General features: G+C 39.0%; 1 protein-coding gene across 2 annotated transcripts in view; it reads left to right on the top strand.

The window, feature by feature from the left end:
* CNTN3 (contactin 3) overlaps nucleotides 1-20,147 on the top strand; it is a 348,715-nt gene that overhangs the window by 252,448 nt on the left and 76,120 nt on the right. For both annotated transcript variants that reach the window (XM_032149509.1, XM_058437166.1), the window contains exon 11: nucleotides 421-571. In XM_032149509.1, the coding sequence (XP_032005400.1) occupies nucleotides 421-571 (151 nt within the window). The remainder of the gene's footprint in view (nucleotides 1-420; nucleotides 572-20,147) is intronic.

The following is a 20,147-nucleotide window of genomic DNA, read 5'->3' as shown; positions in this document are numbered from 1 at the left end:
ATTAATTCAGTGCTTAGCCTCAGTTCTCAAAGCTTTTGCTGAGCTTTGTTGAATGCCAGGCACTGTACCAAGTGCTATGTCCTAAAGGTTAGCAAGAGAGACGACCCTGTTCCTGTCTTCGTGGAGCTAACATTTAAAAACGTTCTATACCAAATGTTTTCCTTACACATGATTGAGCTACTTTGAATCTTCACCATAAACTAAACATTTCTGTATAAAGTAATTGTCTCACGATTTAGACTTGCTGGAAAACATAATAGCATGAATTATCCTGCATGTGGCACACAATAAGCCAAGTAAATCAAGCACTGACACCCTGAATGTAAAGAAAACTTTTAAAACTGTAAAAGTGGACCTTTGAAATTGACAAGAAGTTTTGTAAATGATCCACTTCTCCTTCTCTCCTTTCTTGCTTTTCAGCTTCTGCTCCAGATTTTTCAAAGAATCCAATGAAGAAGTTGGTTCAGGTGCAGGTGGGCAGCCTGGTCAGCTTGGATTGTAAACCCAGAGCCTCCCCAAGGGCACGCTCTTCCTGGAAGAAGGGGGATGTGAGCGTGCAGGAGCATGAAAGGTATTCTGATGTCCAGAAAAGTGGTCATTTACTTTCCTCTCACTTTCCATACTGATGTCAACATAGGTTTTAAATATGAAATGAAACAAAATAGCATTTCAGTAGCATGTGAGATCTTTAAGAACCAAAATAGTAGTATTTTTGTTCTTTAATACCTTTGTAAGAGTATTCAGTTTTTTGAAATCTAAACACAGAAAATATATCTAAGGTCTTCCCACATAGAATACTTTCTCTTAACAAGGATTTTCTTCCTGAATCGCTGGAAAGACTCAACCAGAATGATGAAGGAATGTTGGTCCCAGAAGCAGATCCACATCCCAGGACAAAGAAGAGAAGGATATATAATAACAGCACATGGCAAAGAAATAGAAATATTACTGTTATCCTGTACTCAAATAATTTAGCATGACTGGTATTTAGTTTAAGCAAAGGTATCCCTGGTTTCCTGGTTGTAATTATAACACTGAGATGAAGAAGCAGGATGGGCTTAGTGAAAAGCACAGACTCTGGAGCTAGACCACCTGGATTCAAATCTTCATTTTTGCCTTTACTTGCTCAGTGCTGTGACCTAATCTTTCTGTGCCTCATTCCCTTATTTGTTAGTGGGAATGATAATAGTTCACACCTAATGTCAAGAATTGTTATGTGGATGAAGTACATAAATATTAATAAAGCGCTTAGGTAAACACCTGCCAGAAAGTAAGCATAAGTGTTGGCTATTACTGCTGCTTATCTATTATAAATTTACCATATATTTATTATTTATTATTACAGTTTATTGAGTATTTATTGCATGGGATTATGCTCAGAGTTTGTGATAAGCATAATAATTGGCCCCAAAGCATCCCTCTCCTTATCCTAGAAACCTGTTACTATGTTATATTACATGGCAAAAGGTAATTAAATTTGAAGGTAGAATTAAGGATGGAACTAAAGTCGTAGTGGTTGACTTTAAAATAAAGAGATTATTCTGGAATATCTGGGTGGGTCCAAAGTAATCACCTGAGCCCTTAAGAGAGGAAGAGGAAAGCAGAAGGATTGGTCAGAGACCTGTGATAATCACAGAAGAGGCAGGAGAGACCTGAAGCCTGAGAAAGACCCTGATGAGTGTTGCTGGCTGTGAAGATGAGGGAAGGGGCCAGCAGTAAAGAAAACAGGGACCTGGGTTCCATGACCACAAGAGGCTGTATTCCACCAGCAACCTGACTGAGCACAAAATGATTCCAGATTCGCAGCCCTTCTGAATCTTGATTTTAGCCCATTGAGACCTATACTGGACTTCTGACCTCCAGAACTGTAAGAGAACAAATTGTCATTTATAACAGCAATAGGAAACTTAACACAGACCACTACGTGAATTATCACCTTTAGATATTTCTACAGCTAATGAGAAAACAGAAACTTAGTGGAATTAATTTGCCTAAAGTCATATAGCCAGGATTGGGAGCCATTCTGTTGGACTCTAGGACATAACCACTAAGCTTTATCAGTGCCACATTTTGTACAGGGAGCCCAGAATCTTTGAGGTGGTCTCAGCCATTGAAGTCATAGAGTCCAAATTATTACTTTGGAAAAGAAAGGAATACAAACAATAAAAAGTTAGGCCAAGAAATGTGGATTTGCTTTTCTAAAATCACAGCATCAGATTGCACATGACCAGGTTGAACGGCTTTTAGATTATGGGCCCAAAGGTATATTTAGACAAGTTGGTTACAACAGCACAATCTGCAGTTCCTCCAGTATTTAGCCGAAGATGCCTTCATTAAAAGGCAGACACAGCAGGATGACAAGATAAAATTGTGAATTGAGTGGTTCAACACAATCCAGCCAAATGCTAGGCTGCACAGAATAGATTTCTGGAACAGGAGGTTAATTAGTGATTTGCAGTTTGATTTTGTAAGCCAGTTTAAACAACTACAGACTTGTGGCACAAACTAGTTAATTTTGGCTATGCTAGAAGTTAACTCTTCATATGGAACTGCTGACATTTTTGTGTTCAAAAATTTTTTAATTGATTCAATAATGTACATGAATTAGAGATTATTTCCCATGGATATCAATGCTTTGTACAATGCTAAATCAACTTGTCCTCATAGTAGCAAATACAGTAGGTAGAGGCTTTTAATCTTAATTTTTAAAGGGGATAAAAGGATTAAGAGATTTAGCTAGTGACACACAAGGAGATATTTATATCCACATTGTATAGTGATGGTGCTGGTAAAAGTGTATAAGTTCCAGGATCTAACCTGGAATTTCTGATTTAGCCACTTAATGCTTTAACCTATACTTAATACAAGTATAGATTCATGGCACAAACTATTTAATTTTGACTATGCTGGAAGTTAACTCTTCCTTTAGAATTGCTGACATTTTTGTGCTCAAAGATTTTTGAACACAAAAATTTAGTGTCATTAGATCAGCTCTGTAATACCTCTGAACCTTCGTTTCCTCTTCCATAATATAGAGATAATATATCCTTCCTTACATAGTCACTGCAAAATCAGGATTTAGCCTTATATTTGTACATATACATATACTGATCTCTAAGAATGAGATCATGTTATAAATAAAATTTTGAAAATAAAAGTGGCTGAAAAAGAATTTTTTTGTTTGTTGGTTGGCCGTTCATTGGTTGGTTGGTCACTGTGAAGGCTGACAATCAAGGCTACCTGGACTCTCCGTTCAGCAGGGATGCAGGCCCTGCTGTCTTGCTGTCCCACCACTCTCAACTCATGAACCAAAACCACTGTTTTGCGCCAGCCTCCCAGTGACATCCCAGGCAACAGCAAGGAGGAAGGTAGAAATAAGAATACACTTCCTTCCCTTTAAGAGTCTTCCCAGAAGTCCCATACAACACTCTTTCTTACACCATACTAATCAGAAATTCATTCCCTGGCCACATTTAACTGCAAGAGAAACTGGGATATACAGATTTTTTTTTTTTTTTTTCTGGGCAGGAATGCACCCAATAAAAAAAATTGAGAGTGTGTTTTTAAGGAGAGAGAGGAAAATAATTGCTAACCCAGCAGTGTCTCGTGGTAACAAAAGTTAGTTCTCTGTCCCTTTCAAGCCTTCTGACACTCTGCTTTGTATGATATATTTCTAATATCTCCCCTACAGATCATAAGCTTTCATATATGAAGATATCCTTAAAAAGAGGGAACATATTTAAGAGAGGTCCGTAGTGTTCCAATCCTCCTTAGATCTGTGGTTTGAATTTTGTTTTTGTCTTTTTGGACAGCAAAAAACACTGATGAGCCAGGGCCTTGATGCTTAGGGAGAAGCCTGCTAGAAGCAATTATCGAACAAGTTGCGGACTTGAACCTTCTCCAAGTCCATGGGAAATCAGAGTGGCCGCAGTCATCACTTGGCAACGAAAGCCCCGTATCCATCCCTCTTGACTTGGTCTGCAGGCTTCAGCCAAATCAGAAAAACACATTAAATGGTAGATTTATTGTGGTTGTTAGATCATGGATTGTTACAACTTTAAAAATGCGGATTCAATCTTATTTGAAAGAGAAATGAATTCATTGGTGCATTAAAGAAGAGAAGACAATGTTTTGATGGGATATTTATGACAAAATTTGAAGTGTATTTGATTTTTTAGTTTTTTTAAGTGGTTAATTTGGACTTGTTGATGAATAAGAAACTTACGATAAAGATGAAAGCTTTCTCTAGCCTAACATAGAGGCCACTGGCAGCAAATACATTTTGATTAAGCCAATATTCTATATATGTATCATTCAAGATCTAAATCAGAAAACAATCAAAGGATTAAATACTTTTCTTAAGCACTGAATAAACTGAGGCCGGCTGCAGTGGCTCACGCCTGTAATCCCAGCACTTTGGGAGACCAAGGCAGGTGGATCACCTGAGGTCGGGAGTTCAAGACCAGCCCAACCAACATGGAGAAACCCTGTCTCTACTAAAAATACAAAATTAGCTGGACGTGGTGCCACATGCGTGCAATACTAGCTACTTGGGAGGCTGAAGCAGGAGAATCGCTTGAACTTTGGAGGCAGAGGTTGCATTGAGCTGAGATCGCACCACTGCACTCCAGCCTGGGCAACAAGAGGGAAACTCCTTCTATTAAAAAAAAAAAGAAAAAAGAATTGGATAAACTGATAAATGTGCCTTCTATGTAAATCATATAATAGATTTGAATAATCGGCCAGGCACGGTGGCTCACGCCTGTAATCCCAGCACTTTGAAAGGCCGAGGCAGGCAGATCACGAGGTCAGGAGATCGAGACCATTCTGGCTAACACGATGAAACCCTGTCTCTACTAAAAAGTACAAAAATAATTAGCTGGGTATGGTGGCATGTGCCTGTAGTCCCAGCTACTCAGGAGGCTGAGGCAGGAGAATGGCGTGAACCCGGGAGGTGGAGCTTGCAGTGAGCCGAGATCATGCCACTGCACTCTAGCCCGGTGACAGAGCGAGACTCCATCTCAAAATAAATAAATAATCATAATCCACCTGGTTTATAAATTTTTATAGCAGCACAATAACAGCTTTGCAATTATGAATCAGCCGTGATCATATGGATCTCAGTCAGTGAGGCACCTCAATTATAGAATCGCTTTGAAGAAATGAGAGTTGTTTCTTTCAAGTATGGAGAGCATTTCAAGCTAGAGTAGTAAATGGATTACTGCCCAGCAGAGGTCTTCAAAAAGCTGCTATGAGTAGATAACAAAGGCTTATCCTTCGAAAAGTAATTCCTGGGCTCTCACAGTTAAGTTCACATTTGGAAATACCTTGAGTACCTACTATATGCTAGGCACTAGATATTTGTTATTTATCAGATACATCTATGCCATTGTTTGTAGCTTTTCAGGGTATACAGACAGGTAATAGGACAGGTACAATAAAACTCAGTTGGCGAAGTACAGGATGTTCAGGGATCACCTGGGAAGGCTCTTATCTCCAAAAATTAGGGATCAGGACAAGCTCTCTGGAGAAGGTGATGTCTGCAGCAGGACTTGAAAGATGACCGGGGTTTTTGTTGGAGAAGAGTATTCCAGGAAGAAGGAACAGCATGTGCAAAGGTACAGAGGCCAGTCATGGTTTGGGTACTGCCTTAGTTCATTTGGGCTACTATAACAAAATACTAGATTGGGTAATTTATAAATAATGGAAGTTTATTGCTCACAGTTCTGGAGGTTGGGAAGTCTAAGAACAAGGCACCAGTCTGGTGAGGGCTGACTCTCTGCTGCATAGATGGGGCCTTGTTGCTGCATCCTCACATGGTAGAAGGGGCAAGGCAGCTCCATTCAACCTCTTTTATAAGGGCACTGACCTTATACCCCTATGTCTTAATAACTTCCCAAAGGTCCCCCTTCTTAATACCATCACAATGAGCATGAGGTTTCACCATGGATTTTGGAGGGACATATTCAGAGCATAGCAGGTACTTGAGTAACTGATTGTTCAGTGGACCTCCATTTTAAGGTGCCATGGGGGGTAGTGTGCAGAGACAATTGGGCAGTAGAGGTAAGCAGGGGTCTTATTGTCAATGACAGTGTATGCTGAATTAAGGAATTTGGGCTTTATTCCACAAGCACTGGGAGGCAACAGAATAAAATCAAAGTAGAACACATACAGGATTAAATTTCTGTTTAAAAAAGAGGACCAGCAGGGTGTGGTGGCTCACGCTTCCAATCCCTGCACTTTGGGAGGCCGAGGCACGTCGATCATTTGAGGCCAGGAGTTTGAAACCAGCCTGGCCAACATGGTGAAACCCCATCTCTACTAAAAATACAAAAATTATCTGGGCATGGTGCACACTTCTGTAATGACAGCTACTGGGGAGACTGAGGCATGAGAATTGCTTGAACCCAGGAGTTGGAGGTTGCAGTGACCCGAGACCTTGCCACTGCACTCCAGCCTGGGCAACAGAGTGAGAACCTGTCAAAAAAAAAAAAAAATCACTGGTACCAGCAGATGGTTTGAAGTGGTACCAGGACTGAAGGCAAGATCCCTCATTAGCAGCAATCCACCAATCTGAGCAAAACAGTATTACAGCCTGAACTAAAGAAATGACAGTGGGAATGAAGGGAAGCCTTGAGGAGTTTGAGAAAATGTTACATCAACAAGACCTGTTGATTAGAGGCATGATTTGAAGAGAAGACAGGAGTCAAGGATAAATCGTAGATTTCCAGGTTAGGATTCAGGGAGCATGGCAGACCCATTCAGTGTGACAGGGAACCTTATAGAAATGGCAGAAATGAGGGCAAATAGGATAAGTTCAGTTTGGGATTGGTTGAGTTTGAAGTACCTACTGAAAAGCCAACTGGATATATCCGTGCATACAAAGGTTGACTGAATGTGGAACTTAGGATAAAGACTCAGCCTATAGAATAGAGATTTATGTGTCATAAGCTTGGAGACAGTAGTTGAGCCACTGTAGTGGATACAACTTTCTAGGAAGGGTAGATGTCATTAAATGGTACAGGCTGTACAGCTTGCCTCTGAAACTCTTGTACATACAAGTTATGAGTACAGAGAACTGTGTTACGGTCTCATTTAGTGATTTAGTGATTGATTTATTAAGTAAATGTCAAGTCACCTGGTGCTCAACTATTCTAAACTTCATAATTACTGGCATTCAGTGTTGAGTAAAGGTTTTTCTTTTTCTTATTTTGGCTTTTTTTGTTTGTTTTATATTGGTATTATCCAATCCAATATTGGGTAAAGTTATTCTGCTTTTTTTTCTCCCTGCAGCAAGAAACGTTTTGGAATAAACAAAAATATCCTGCCTTTTTCAGTATTCAGTAGTATTTCACCAGGTGTCAATGTTTTTGTGCTATTTCATTTATTCGTTCACTTAAATCCACCTACTTCCAAAAGAGACAAATCAAAACTGTATGTTTTGTCACTTTTAAGGAAACTAACATTGAAAAAGACCCTTGAGAATGTGAACAGGCATGGTTTGTGAGAAAGAGCCAGTTGGCATATTTTAAAGATTATTTAACTTATCTCTATCACTTAGTGGTACTTAAAACATAGTAGCTAATTATTTTTTTAAATGGGGTCCTTCATTTGAACGCTATTGCTTATAATAGTAAATATTTTATTGCAATAACCTCAGTCAGAAGAAAGTAAAAGAATGGCTCATTGCTTCTAATTAACACATTAAAATTATTTCAAATGTTTTATGCAACATTTAATGCTATCGAAAATTAAATGCCTTTTAAAGAAAGAGTGAATTTTTTTTCCAAATATGAATAACTATAATCCAGGCAATGTTTTTAAAAGATATTACCCAATCTTAATGTATTTCCTGCACATAGATAAAAGCTGGCATTAAAATGCAGTAAGCATTATATGCTGTATTATTAGATTTATATGACATTTTTGAAAAAGGAGCAGTTTTAGGGAAAAAATAGTGATCACTGCTTGCCAGAGGCTGGGAGTGGGTGTAGAGGTTGACTCTCAGGGACACAGAAGGATTTTTGGGGTGAGGGACCTGCTGTAGCTCATGATTGTGAGAGATGACATAACTGCATTCATCTGTTAAAATGCACAGAACTGGGCATCAGAAGAAGGTGTATTTACTGTATTTAAATTATGCCTTAATTTTAAAAGTTCCATGCAATTTTACATTCATCTCCACCCTGATCAAGTAGTTCCATAAAGGAGTTTAAAAGCTCAAGAAATGCCCCTAACTGGCCACCTTTGCCATTTGTGAAACACTGAGTAATGAGATGATGGTACTTATAGCAGAATCTAAACTTTTGCAAATCACCAGGATGATTCTGCCAGAGCCAAGACTGCTTAGCATTTCTGTCATTGCCACTCCTAGTGGCCACAGCGTCGCTTTGATAAAGATGTATCTAGAAACTCTGTCACTATCCAACAAATCTGTTTTAGGTGGCACTTCCCCTTGGCTCAAGCTTTTAAATAAAGAACAGGGATTCCTTTGCCAAAGGAATTGTGTCTATCTCCATCTCTTCCCCCTCCCCTTACACTACCTGGCTCCTCTCCTCACAGTGGAGTCCACTTTTCTTCATACTGTTCAAAATGCTGCTCCCACGTCTCTCAGCCTTCCACTGCCCCCTTCATCCAAAAGCCTGACTTTATTTTAATCTTCCCCTTCATCCATGGTCTACCCATCCATGGTCTACCCATGTTCCCTTGCAACTGTCAGGTAGGTGTGCAAGCTCAGTGAGTTTCAGTGAATCTACCCTCAGATACGTAGCTGAGATCTCAGTGAGTCTTTTGCTCTTGTATCTTACTTTAATCTCTAACTGTTGAACCTTGAAGCACAGGGAGAATTTTATTTCATATGTGGATGCCATCATTTTAAAAAAACAGATAGATTGATGTCCCTGCCTCCTGCCTGGAAGGAAGGTACACCATGTTGTTTACTAATTTATCATATTGTTATTTTTCGCTGGGTATTATGTCCAGCTCTGGGAATACATAGATGAATAAGAGACATCAAGGAGCCATCAAAAAGCCCACAGTCTGTTTAGAATGTGGATAACTAAATCATCAATTACAGTGGAATAGACTATATGATTAAGGTGACCATGGAAGTTATTCTACAAACTGGCGCATTTTAGAAGGGAAAGGGGGCACTGTTAGTAATTACCTCCAAGACAACACATGTAAATTAGGACTGGCTGAGCATACTGGACATTGCCATCCTGCCTCTAGTGAAGGTGTTTATAGAGACTGTTGCCACATGGTCTTTTAAACCAGTAAGAAGCAGAGAGAAGAGATGCTGTCTCAGCCCTGGGAAGCAGGAGAGCAGCTCCATGAGGGCAGAAATCTCAAAGGAAGGGATATAAAATGCAGCAAAGCAAAAGAGTAGGGAACATGCTGTCCAAACAGAAAGGATTGCCCAGGCAAGAAGCAAAACTGGGTATTTATTCTTTTATTCCAGTTGTGTCAGTGGCAAAGTTCACATATGATCATGAAAATAAGAAAGCCTGGCTTGAGTTCTTCCACAGATAGAAAACCATTCTTCTTCTTCAAAGGAGGTGAACATTGGAGGTGGATCTCTTCTCTTAAAGGGATGATTGAGATGCCTGGGTAAATAAGCAAGAGTTCTAGAGAGTAGAGAACAGCTTCCTTCCTGACCTGGCTTCCCCAGCCCATACCTCCATTTCTCTTATGCTTTCAGCTGGAAAAAGAAAAGGAATGAGGTCCTTTGCCAATAACTCCCATACTCTATGAGAAGATTAAGCTGATTTAAGAGTGAAGATAATCAGGAGAAGAGTCAATGAAATCCCAGAGTTTGGGTTTGGGATGGGGCTCATGGTGTGATAATCACCTCCTCTCTCCAATACCCTACCCTCCACCACCAGCACATACCTACAAATCTTCCCCTATTAGCCACCAGACAGCTTCAGTTTCTGTGTGGGTATTTGTATCATTATTTACATGAATTATTTATGCCTAATTGGCATGCATTGTAGGAATTTCTATGCACATTATTCACTGTGTCAGATGAAGTTAAACATACGTCTTACTTGCTTCTTTAATTTTAGCATATGGAAAGGGCAAAGCATGGAAGTCAGAAAGATGTGGGTCAGATCTTGGCTGTGTCACTTGCCACCTATGGGGTGTTAGACAAGTTACATAATTCCTGAGCCTTGGCTTCCTTACTGGAAAATGAGGCCAGGAATTCTTAAACAGAGTTAGTCAGCCTCGTGGGTGGCATTTGTGTGGCACACGCTCTTAGTGAGGGATGAGTTAAAGAAATTGGTTTCCCTGATAGGCAGAGAAACCCAAGGTTTCCTGTGGACAAATTATTTCCAACTTTGTCGCTGCCTCATTTCTCTCACATTCTGCAGGACCCCCCCCCCCCCCCACTTTTTAAATCTCAGTGGATTGCAATGATCAAAATAATGTGTGTAAAGTATCTACTATAATGACTTCTCTGTAGATGCTCAGAAAAAGGTCCTGATGCTGTTAATATGACTTTCATGTATTTATTTATCTACTTATGTCTTTACTTACTTAACTGTAGGTTCAGAAGGCAAATGTGCAGGTTTGTTTCAAGGGCATATTGTATAGTGCTGGGGTTTGGGCCTCTATTGAACCCATCACCCAAATATAGTGAACATGGTATCCTATGAAAACGTGGTTTTTCAATCCTGGTCTCCGTGCTTTCCTCCCCACTTTTGGAGTTCCCAAGGTCTGTTGTTTCCATATTTATGTCCATGTGTACCCATTGTTTAGCTCCCACTTTATAAGGGAGAATGTGCGGTTTTTGATGTTGTGTTTCTACGTTAATTACAATAATGACCTCCATCTGCATCCTTGTGGCTGCAAATAACATGATTTCATTCTGTTTTATGGCTGTATAGTATTCCATGCTGTATATGTACCATATTTTCTTTATCCAATACACTGTTCATGAGCAACTAGGTTGATCCCATAACTTTACTCTTGGGAATAGTGCTGTGATAAACATAGGAGTACAGGTACTTTTTCATTAGAATGATTTATTTTCCACTGGGTAGATACCCAGTAGTGGGATTGCTGAGTTGGATGGTAGTTACATTCTTAGTTCTTTGAAAAATCTCCATGCTGCTCTCCATAAGGATTGAAGTAATTTACATTCCCACTAACAGTATATGTGTTCTCTTTTCTGTGTACCCTCACCAACATCTGTTGTCTTGACTTTCTAATATAGCCATTCTGACTGGTGTGAGATGGTATCTCATTGTGGTTTTAATTTGAATTTCTCTGATAATTAGTGATGCTGAGCATTTGTTTCATGTTTGTTGGCTGCTAGTATGTCTTCGTTATTATTACTTAACTGTTTCCATCATGTTGCTCAGATGCCTTAAGACTAATAAGTCTGAGCTGAAAAGAAAGGTAAGTACAGACCTTTCTTTTTTAGAACAATCAACTGAATTGCACATTATTTAAACTTTCTTAAGTAAATTCCACCCAAATATTATTTTAAACAGATTGCTGACACATGGTCTCTAAAATCATGTCAACTAAATTTTGCAGATAACCATGCAGTTCTTAGATCCATATTTCAAATTTGGTTTTCATGGATTATAGAAGTTAAGGCCATCTTAAAATATATTTTGTCAGTGTTGTGATTTTCCTTGGGGAATGCAGGTTAACGAATCTGAATGTGCTGGGGATTTGAATCTACTTCAAGCCAGTGCATTGTTAGAACTGGATAAATAATTCATATCTTTGCCCAATATAAATGTTTTATTTACAGGGAGTAAGTACCCATACCATATTCTTTTGGTCATATAGCATTTCTCACTCAGGCCCAAAAATCCCACATGCATTTAGCCATAGACCAATCCCTGTTCTGTTTCCCTGCTCTCGCTTGAAATTCAAAGAAAAAAATATTAACTCAATCATAGAAACACCCAATATCATTACCTGCTACTTTTGCATTTTTTTCTTCATATATATATATATATATTTTTTTTTTTTTTTTCTTTTTTTTTTTGAGACAGAGTCTCACTCTGTCACCCAGGCTGGAGTGCAGTGGTGCAATCTCGGCTCACTGCAAGCTCTGCCTCCCGGGTTCACGCCATTCTCATGCCTCAGCCTCTCCAAGTAGCTGGGACTACAGGCGCCCGCCACCTCGCCCGGCTAATTTTTTTGTATTTTTAATAGAGACGGGGTTTCACCGTGGTCTCGATCTCCTGACCTCGTGATCTGCCCGCCTCAGCCTCCCAAAGTGCTGGGATTATAAGCGTGAGCCACCGCGCCCGGCCTCTTCTAATATTTTTAAGTTGGGGGAAAAGGAGCTTTCTCTAGAAGTAAGAATATTGACTGTTTTAACAAAATCAAGATGCAGTACAAGAGTTCATATATCATTACCTTTTGAATAATTTTGAAAAGAAAGAAGAGAAAGAAGCAGGATTCTCCTTGCATTCTGTATTTGTAGTCTTGCAGTTTTCTCTGGCTGGAATGTCTTTTCTTCTCAACCGAGAAAACCCTTACATATCAGTGAAGGTCCAGCTTTATTGTTACTTGCTATGGGAAGCCTTCCTGGAGCTGAATAGGCAAGATTAATTGCTCTTTCTTATGTGTTACCACTTTGGTTTCTTTATATATTCAGTAGTATCACTTAACACAGTGTATTATGTCTGTTTGTGTAGAAGACCATCTTCACCTGTATTCTTGCAAAGCCTTCACCTTATCCCTCTTTGTACCCTAAGTCTCTGCTTTGTACATGTTTGTTCATTTCAACATTCATTTATTCTTCAAATATTTATTTAACATCTACTGTTCCCATTAACTTTTGCTGCATAACAAATCACTCTAAAACTATTTTTTTTTTTTTTTTTTAAGAGACAGGGTCTCGCTGTGTCACACAGACTGGAGTACAATGACATGATCATAACTCATTGCAGCCTCCAATTCCTGGGCTCACGTGTGTCTCCTGCCTCAGCCTCCAGAGTGGCTAGGACTACAGGCATATGCCACCACACCTTGCTAATTTTTATATATTTTTTTATGGAGATGGGGTCTCAGTGTGTTGCCAAGGCTGGTCTCAAACTCCTGGCCTCAAGCAGTCCTCCTACTTCTGCCTCCTAAAATGCTAGGATTACAGGCATGAGCCACCATGTGCCCTGCTAAAACAATGTAATGGTGTAAAGCAGCAGTCATTTTATCATCTCTCAAGGTTTCCATGGGTCAGACATTCTGGCAGAGATTGATCGACAAGGCAGTATTTGCTCAGTGTGTCTCCTGTGGCTGCGGTGGGATGGGGGCTGGAGTCAGCAGCTGGAAGATAGGTGTACATTACACTCTCTCCTCTCATGAAACCCAAGGCCTATGCTTGTGGTCTCTCCACATGGGCAAGTGTAGGCTTCCTATGCTATCATGGCCTCAGCAAGAGTCCTAATGCCTACCTAGGGCAGCTAAAGGCATTAAGAATGAATGTTCAAGCTAGCAAGGTGGAAACTGAATTGCCTAAGCTCTGAAGACACCATCACTCTCCCTGCATTCCACTGGTGACCAGTGAGTCACAAGCTATCCAAATTCAAAGGGAGAGAAGTTAGGCTTTACTTTTTTCCCCTCAGTTTTATTAAGGTGTACTTGACAAGTAAAAATTACATATATTTAAGGAGCAGTAGGTAATATTTTGATATATGTATACATTGTGAAGTCAGTACCACCATCAAGCTAATTATCATATCATATCTATCACCGCACGTAGTTACCATTTTGTGTGTGTGTGTGTGTTGAGAACACTTAAGATCAGCTCTCTTAGCAATTTCAAATACATGATACAGTGCAATTAACTATAATTCCCATGCTGTATACTAGAGCTCCAGAGCTTACTCAGTCTGCATAACGGAACCTTTGTCCTTTGACCAGCATTTCTCCATCTTCCCCATCCTCCAGCTCCAGGCAATCACCATTATACTTTTTTTTTCCAACTGTAAAACATTCCACATATAAGTGACATCAAACCTATGTCTGGTTTACTTCATTTCACATAATGTCCTCTAGGTTCCTCCATGTTGTGACAAATAGCAGGATCTCCTTCCTTTTTAAGGCTGAATAATATTCTGTTTACATATGTACCACATTTTCTTTAGTCATCCATCAATGAACCTTTTGGGAGAGTGGCAAGGATTTAGTGGGGCAAGAGGGTTGAGAAATACTGCGTTCACCTTTTGGAAATGCAATCTGGAACACCTACCATGTGCCCTGCCATGTGTAAGGCTCTGAGGACATCACAATGAATAAGACAGACATGGTCTTTTCTTCATGGAGCTTGCGTAAGGAACAGAAAGAATATAAATAAGTGGAAAATCCATAAATGTTTTTTTTAGCAATAAAGAAAAAGAAAGTATCATTATATGGTACGTTTCAAGAAAGGCCTTGTGGGGTGGGCTCAGTGGCTCACACCTATAATCCTAGCACTTTGGGAGGCCAAGGCAGGAGGATCACTTGAGGCCAGGAGTTCAAGACCAGCTTGGGCAACACAGTGAGACTCATTTTGCAAAAAATGTAAAAAATTACCCAGACATGATGGTACACACCGGTAGTTTCAGCTATTTGGGAGGCTGAGGCAGAAGGATGGCTTGAACCCATGAATTGGAGGTTGCAGTGAGCTGTGGTCATGCTGCTGCACTCCAACCTGGATGACAGAGCGAGATGGAGATTTGGTTTAGGGTCACAGTAGTGGCAGCTGAGAAAAAGAGACTGTGTATTCTTGAGGTAGAGCTGGATGAATTTGTACTTATGACATAATATTTCTTACCTAATGATCACATTTTATGTTTGTTGCGCATGAATTATACAGCTCCCAACTTGGCCTTTAGACTGTATCCTTTGTGGGAATAATTCTTACTCATACTTGTATTTTCCAAAACACTTACTGCATTTTAAGTACTCAACAAATATTTGTTGAAGTGCATTTCACTCTTTCTTGGACAGCTTCCCATGTCTTAAAAGTACTTACAATTTTCCAATTTAATTTATTGCAACTATTTCTTAGAAATGTAAAAAATTGATTTTTTTATAGATTTCTACTTGAGGCTTTCTATTAAAAAATATGGAGTGTGCTATATTTTAGTATGTTCTTCCCCCTCCCTGAAGCCCTTCATGGAAACAGGTGAGTGGATGGATGGATGGATGGGTGGATGGATGGATGTCAAATGAGATGTCGAGTGAAGCGCCGTTTCCATTGCACTTCTGTGAAAGATAAATGAAAATGCAGATTGGTAATGATGATTTCTGCCTCCTCTATTCTGATCCCTGGAGAGGACTTACTCATAATTTATGATCTGTTATATACAAAGTCTACAGAATTGTTGCACTGAGGTAAATTTCTCACTGCCTCACTCAAAACAATTCATTTTGTACTTTGACCCGTTTTCCACTTTGTGATCTTACTTGTGTATTTTACAATTCTGTCTTAATGCAGATTTCATTGCTCGAGTAGTATTTATGGGAAGATGAGAGTATCTGACCCTTTTTGAGTCTGAAATTCTAAAAAAAAATATATAATTGAGGTGGAATATATAAAAATCTATCGTGTTTTGGAAAAGAAGAGATTATTTTCTAACCTTTTACATTCAAATACTAAAAAAGAGACACCTTTAGCTTAAAGATTATTTTAAACACTTATTTTTTCCTAGTATTTATGAATTTACTTGAGAAAATAGTAGTATTTCAAAGTTTAATAAAATCTTGTTTTTTTAGTTTAGATAATTTTATAAACTTATACTTTATTGTATGTATTATTTCTTTGTTACTCTAGCCTACTTTTAATAACTTTATATCTTCTAGTGTATTTCATTTACTTATGTCATATTTCACAAAGATTTGAGACAGTTTATCAAATAATACACAAAGTGAACACTGAGGAGAAAAAATATGCCAGTGTTCCAGTTGCCTAGAATGTAAGTTTCTTTAGAACAGCATAAATCCTCACCAGGGAATCTTTATTGCTTATGACAGAGCAAGGTCCATGTTAACACATATTTGTGGAATGAATATATGAAGTTAGTTTACAAAATATATACCAACTTAGTTGAGATCCACAATTTTGGCTGAGAGCTTTGTGGTAACAAATGAATAGAGAAAAAAATACTGTGAATTAACAATCCACAGCATCTGTAAGATGAAATAAAACCATTTGATAAGGAGATACACAACTCCTCCTGGCCGAGAAATGTTATGTGTGTGTCCAAATCCAGTGGGTGCCCAGAGAGAGAACAGTGAGTAATGTAGTACTTATACTCCTCATACTTAAAGTGAAATACAATCAATTTTAAAGGTTAATTCTTTTACCGCTCACAACTTAAGGGTAACTTTGAATATTAACACTCAAGACTCTTGAGGAATACATAGGCCACATTTCTTTTAGCTAACTTTCCATGAATATTATTTCTCACCATTTCTCATTATTTCTCACCATTTCTCATTATTTCTCATGTATGTTTTTAGAAGCCTTGGAGTAGATGTTATTTCAAGGTTATACTCAGAATCAAGAACCCAAGATACAGAGAAGGTGCTGCAGTGCAATTGAAGAGTCAGATGCTTAAACAAGTCCATTGAACTAGCACTAAAGTTTTATTACCTTACGAAAGGTGTGTTGGCCCACCAGAACCTGCGCTTGACTAGTTGGTGATAAACTCTCTGCTTGGAGGAGGGACAAGAATGTTCAGGTTGTCAGGACTGAGATGTTACTGGGAAAGCAAATTGAAGCCCTCTATATTGTATGAACAAATGTGTGACTCAAGACCCAGGTTCTTGAGCAACATTACCATTTTGTTTCTTTGCAAGATAATTTGTAAGGAACCCATCATCAAATGTACACAATCATCATAAAAGAAAATGTCAATGAAGCACTTCTAGAAAGGCTAGCATTGAAGCAGCTAAGACAAAGGGGTTGCAAACCTACTTCTGCGTCATTGGATGAATGGAATTGCTAGCAGAGGTTCTTAACCTGAGGCCCATATATCTTAGATGATCTGATCCCCTCCTCAGTTGTATGAAAACTGTTATTTTGTGTGTGTGTGTGTATGTATACATATGTGCACACACGCATTTGTTCTACAGAGAGGTTTCCCAGATTTTTCAAGTGCTCAAAGAACCTTGTGTCCTAGAAAGGTTAAAAACACTGTAATGGCCGGGCACGGTGGCTCAACGCCTGTAATCCCAGCACTTTGGGAGGCTGAGGCGGGCGGATCACGAGGTCAGGAGATCGAGACCATCCTAGCTAACACGGTGAAACCCTGTCTCTACTAAAAATACAAAAGAAATTAGCTGGGCATGGTGGCGGGTGCCTGTAGTCCCAGCTACTCCGGAGGCTGAGGCAGGAGAATGGCGTGAACCGGTGAGGCGGAGCTTGCAGTGAGCCGAGATCACGCCACTACACTCCAGCCTGGGGGACAGAGTGAGATTCCATCTCAAAAACAAACAAACAAACAAACAAAAACACTGTGTAAGGTTGTAAATGAACTACTTAAATATCGATGGATATTAATAAAAGTGGATGACTTTGGAATTGGAATAAAAGGGCAAAACTATTCTATCTTGCAAGAACTCAACAGCGGGGCAGGGTGTTAGTTGGTCCACTCTTGATCTGTGATAAAACCTTGTCCTCTCTACATAGAAGATTATTTCTGAACTCTTCATATTTGTTGAGACAACAAATATTTATTGAAAAAAACTACTATGTGCAAAGCACCAACATTTCATAATTTGTATCCTTTAAGGGTTTGTGAACTCTAGCTGAGAATTAAGTTAAGGATATTACAAACAATTATTAGCTAAGAAACAACCTAACTTAAGAATGTATAGGAAACTGGCTCCAGAAATCTTGGCAGCAGGCATTCTACCATCTTGTTAGAGCAAGTGCTGGGATGAGTGAACTAATGATTATTTTTGTCTTTTTGCTGTAAATCAGAGTCTGAAGAGGAAGAGTCCAATGGACGTGGCTTAGAACATTTTCTCTCAAAGTGCATTCCCTGTATCAGCAGCACCAGAATCACCTGAGAACATATTAAAAATGCAAATCCTTGTGCCCCATCCCAGACCTAATCTGATGGTGGGCCCAGCAGTGGGCATTTTAAAGAATCCGCTAGGTAACTGGTACACAGTCAAGTTTCAAAAATACTGACTTACATGTCTAGCCCATGGCTAGGATAGGACAAGGCACCGTGATTCATAGCCCTATCAAGACCGCATTCAATAGGGGCAGAGAATTCCTCAAGGAAGATCAATGTTAGTTGCCAAAGAATGAGGAATCAATTCTGGACAGTCGAAAAATATTCAGCACCCTCTACATACCTTGAGGTGATGAAATTCGTCTTATGCATAAAATGCAGTTGTCTTGCACTTTGACATTAGTGTGGAATGACTTCCATTCCAGGGCTTCTAGTCTCGAAGTAGAAGGACAATCACTGGAGTAACATTTGGATCTTTCTCTAATGACTCCCCAGAGAAAGTGTCTGTCTCCTAAATTTCTGTAGAAGACCCTGCCACTCTAGCTCAACTTTTCCCCTTCTTTCTCTTTGGTGTTTGCTGAACATAGAGAGTGGATGTATTTTGCTGTTCTCGTTACCATGCAATAATGGGGCTTGCCCTTACGGGGAGGGCCTGAGGTTGTCTGCCTGTGCCAGGAATGTTAAGCCTGCCTAATTCTGGAGTGAAATATCAGGAAACCATTGCTGCTCATCTAAGCGGTTTTGCATCAGCTTTATCTGTAATACAACTAATAAAGCCGACATTTTTATTTTCCCTGATTAGACTCATATAACTCTCTCTGAGGCATAGAAGAATAGTGTCAAGTATGAGGGGCCTTTGAACCTTAATAATTATCCCCTTTGAAGTTTTATTTTAATACATAAGACATCAAAGAATTATTTGTCTCATTTGTCTGTTTTCCTTTGTTTGTGTTACCACTTCATGCATCTGAGTATTTATAATTTTTCCAAAGACTCCTTTGTATAAGAATGCAAATGTTTCAGATGGGAGTATTGCCTGGGCCTTACGAATTACTTAGATGATAGTTGTATACAATCATTTAGACTGGAAATCCCCTTATAGGGGTCTTTTCTTCTATAGGTTTGAGTCCATTTTGGTAGGAAAAACTATTCGGTCATTGTCATAAAAGTGATTTTAGCTCTAAATATATTTGTCATGTTAAGATGCATTTAGAAACATTTTATAGAAGTGAAAATGTTCCTTTATTTTTGACTTTCCACTTATGAATATGTGGACCTGTTAAATGATATGAATTCATTGTCTTTCTCTAGGTTATAGAGTGGAGCCAAGGTCCGTCTTCTCTAGGTGTCTGTTCCGTAGGATGTGTATGTTCAACAGAATCACAGAGCTGCTTGTTACTAGCCTGGTACTTACTCAAAGTTAGGATAATTACTGCTGATCTCCTCCATTCTGCTTCTCCTTTCCTTGGAGATTTACTGACCAATAAATCACTATACTAACACTGTTGAATTTATAACACGAAAGCCCAAAATAGGATAGGTAGAAGAATAAAAACGCTAATACTATTTTCCTAAATACTGTTTGCAGGTTATCATTGAACTCAAGGGGGAGCAGTTATTTCACCAATAATGTGGGGGTGAGAGCAGTTGTAAATGAGAACATATACAGTTGTAAATGAGAACATATACTATTTGCTCTTTTTCTCTCATGTTTATTTTCTCATACATTTTCATCATGTGTATTTGCTTTTCTTAACTGTCATTATTTATCCTGTAATATATGCATTGTGAGTACTTTTGTCTTACATCTAATTGTAAGCATCCATCTCTTAGAATATGTACTCAGAAAGTACCATCTAAAATAGCCTTGTTATTTTCTACACAGCAGTTTAATCATTACGATCTCATGTGATTGCCACTCCACTGAGATATGCTTCCTGAGAAAATGTAGAGTTGCAGTGTGTTTGTTAAAATTCAAGTTGAATAAGTTACCGTAATGATCAGAAGAATATAGGCAGGGAAAAACAATATTTTCAGAAATTCTGCTTTGCCATCCATAATGCTTCAGACTTTTTCCATTCTAAAACACACTGCATTATTATAGATGCTTAAATGTCATCATAAAGCACAGGTCAGTGTTGCCTAGACAACAGTATACTTTATGAACAA

This window comes from Hylobates moloch, unplaced genomic scaffold, assembly GCF_009828535.3.
Source record: "Hylobates moloch isolate HMO894 unplaced genomic scaffold, HMol_V3 SCAFFOLD_4, whole genome shotgun sequence".
In the NCBI taxonomy this organism is placed as follows: domain Eukaryota; kingdom Metazoa; phylum Chordata; class Mammalia; order Primates; family Hylobatidae; genus Hylobates; species Hylobates moloch.
This window is presented reverse-complemented; position numbering and strand designations above follow the sequence as displayed.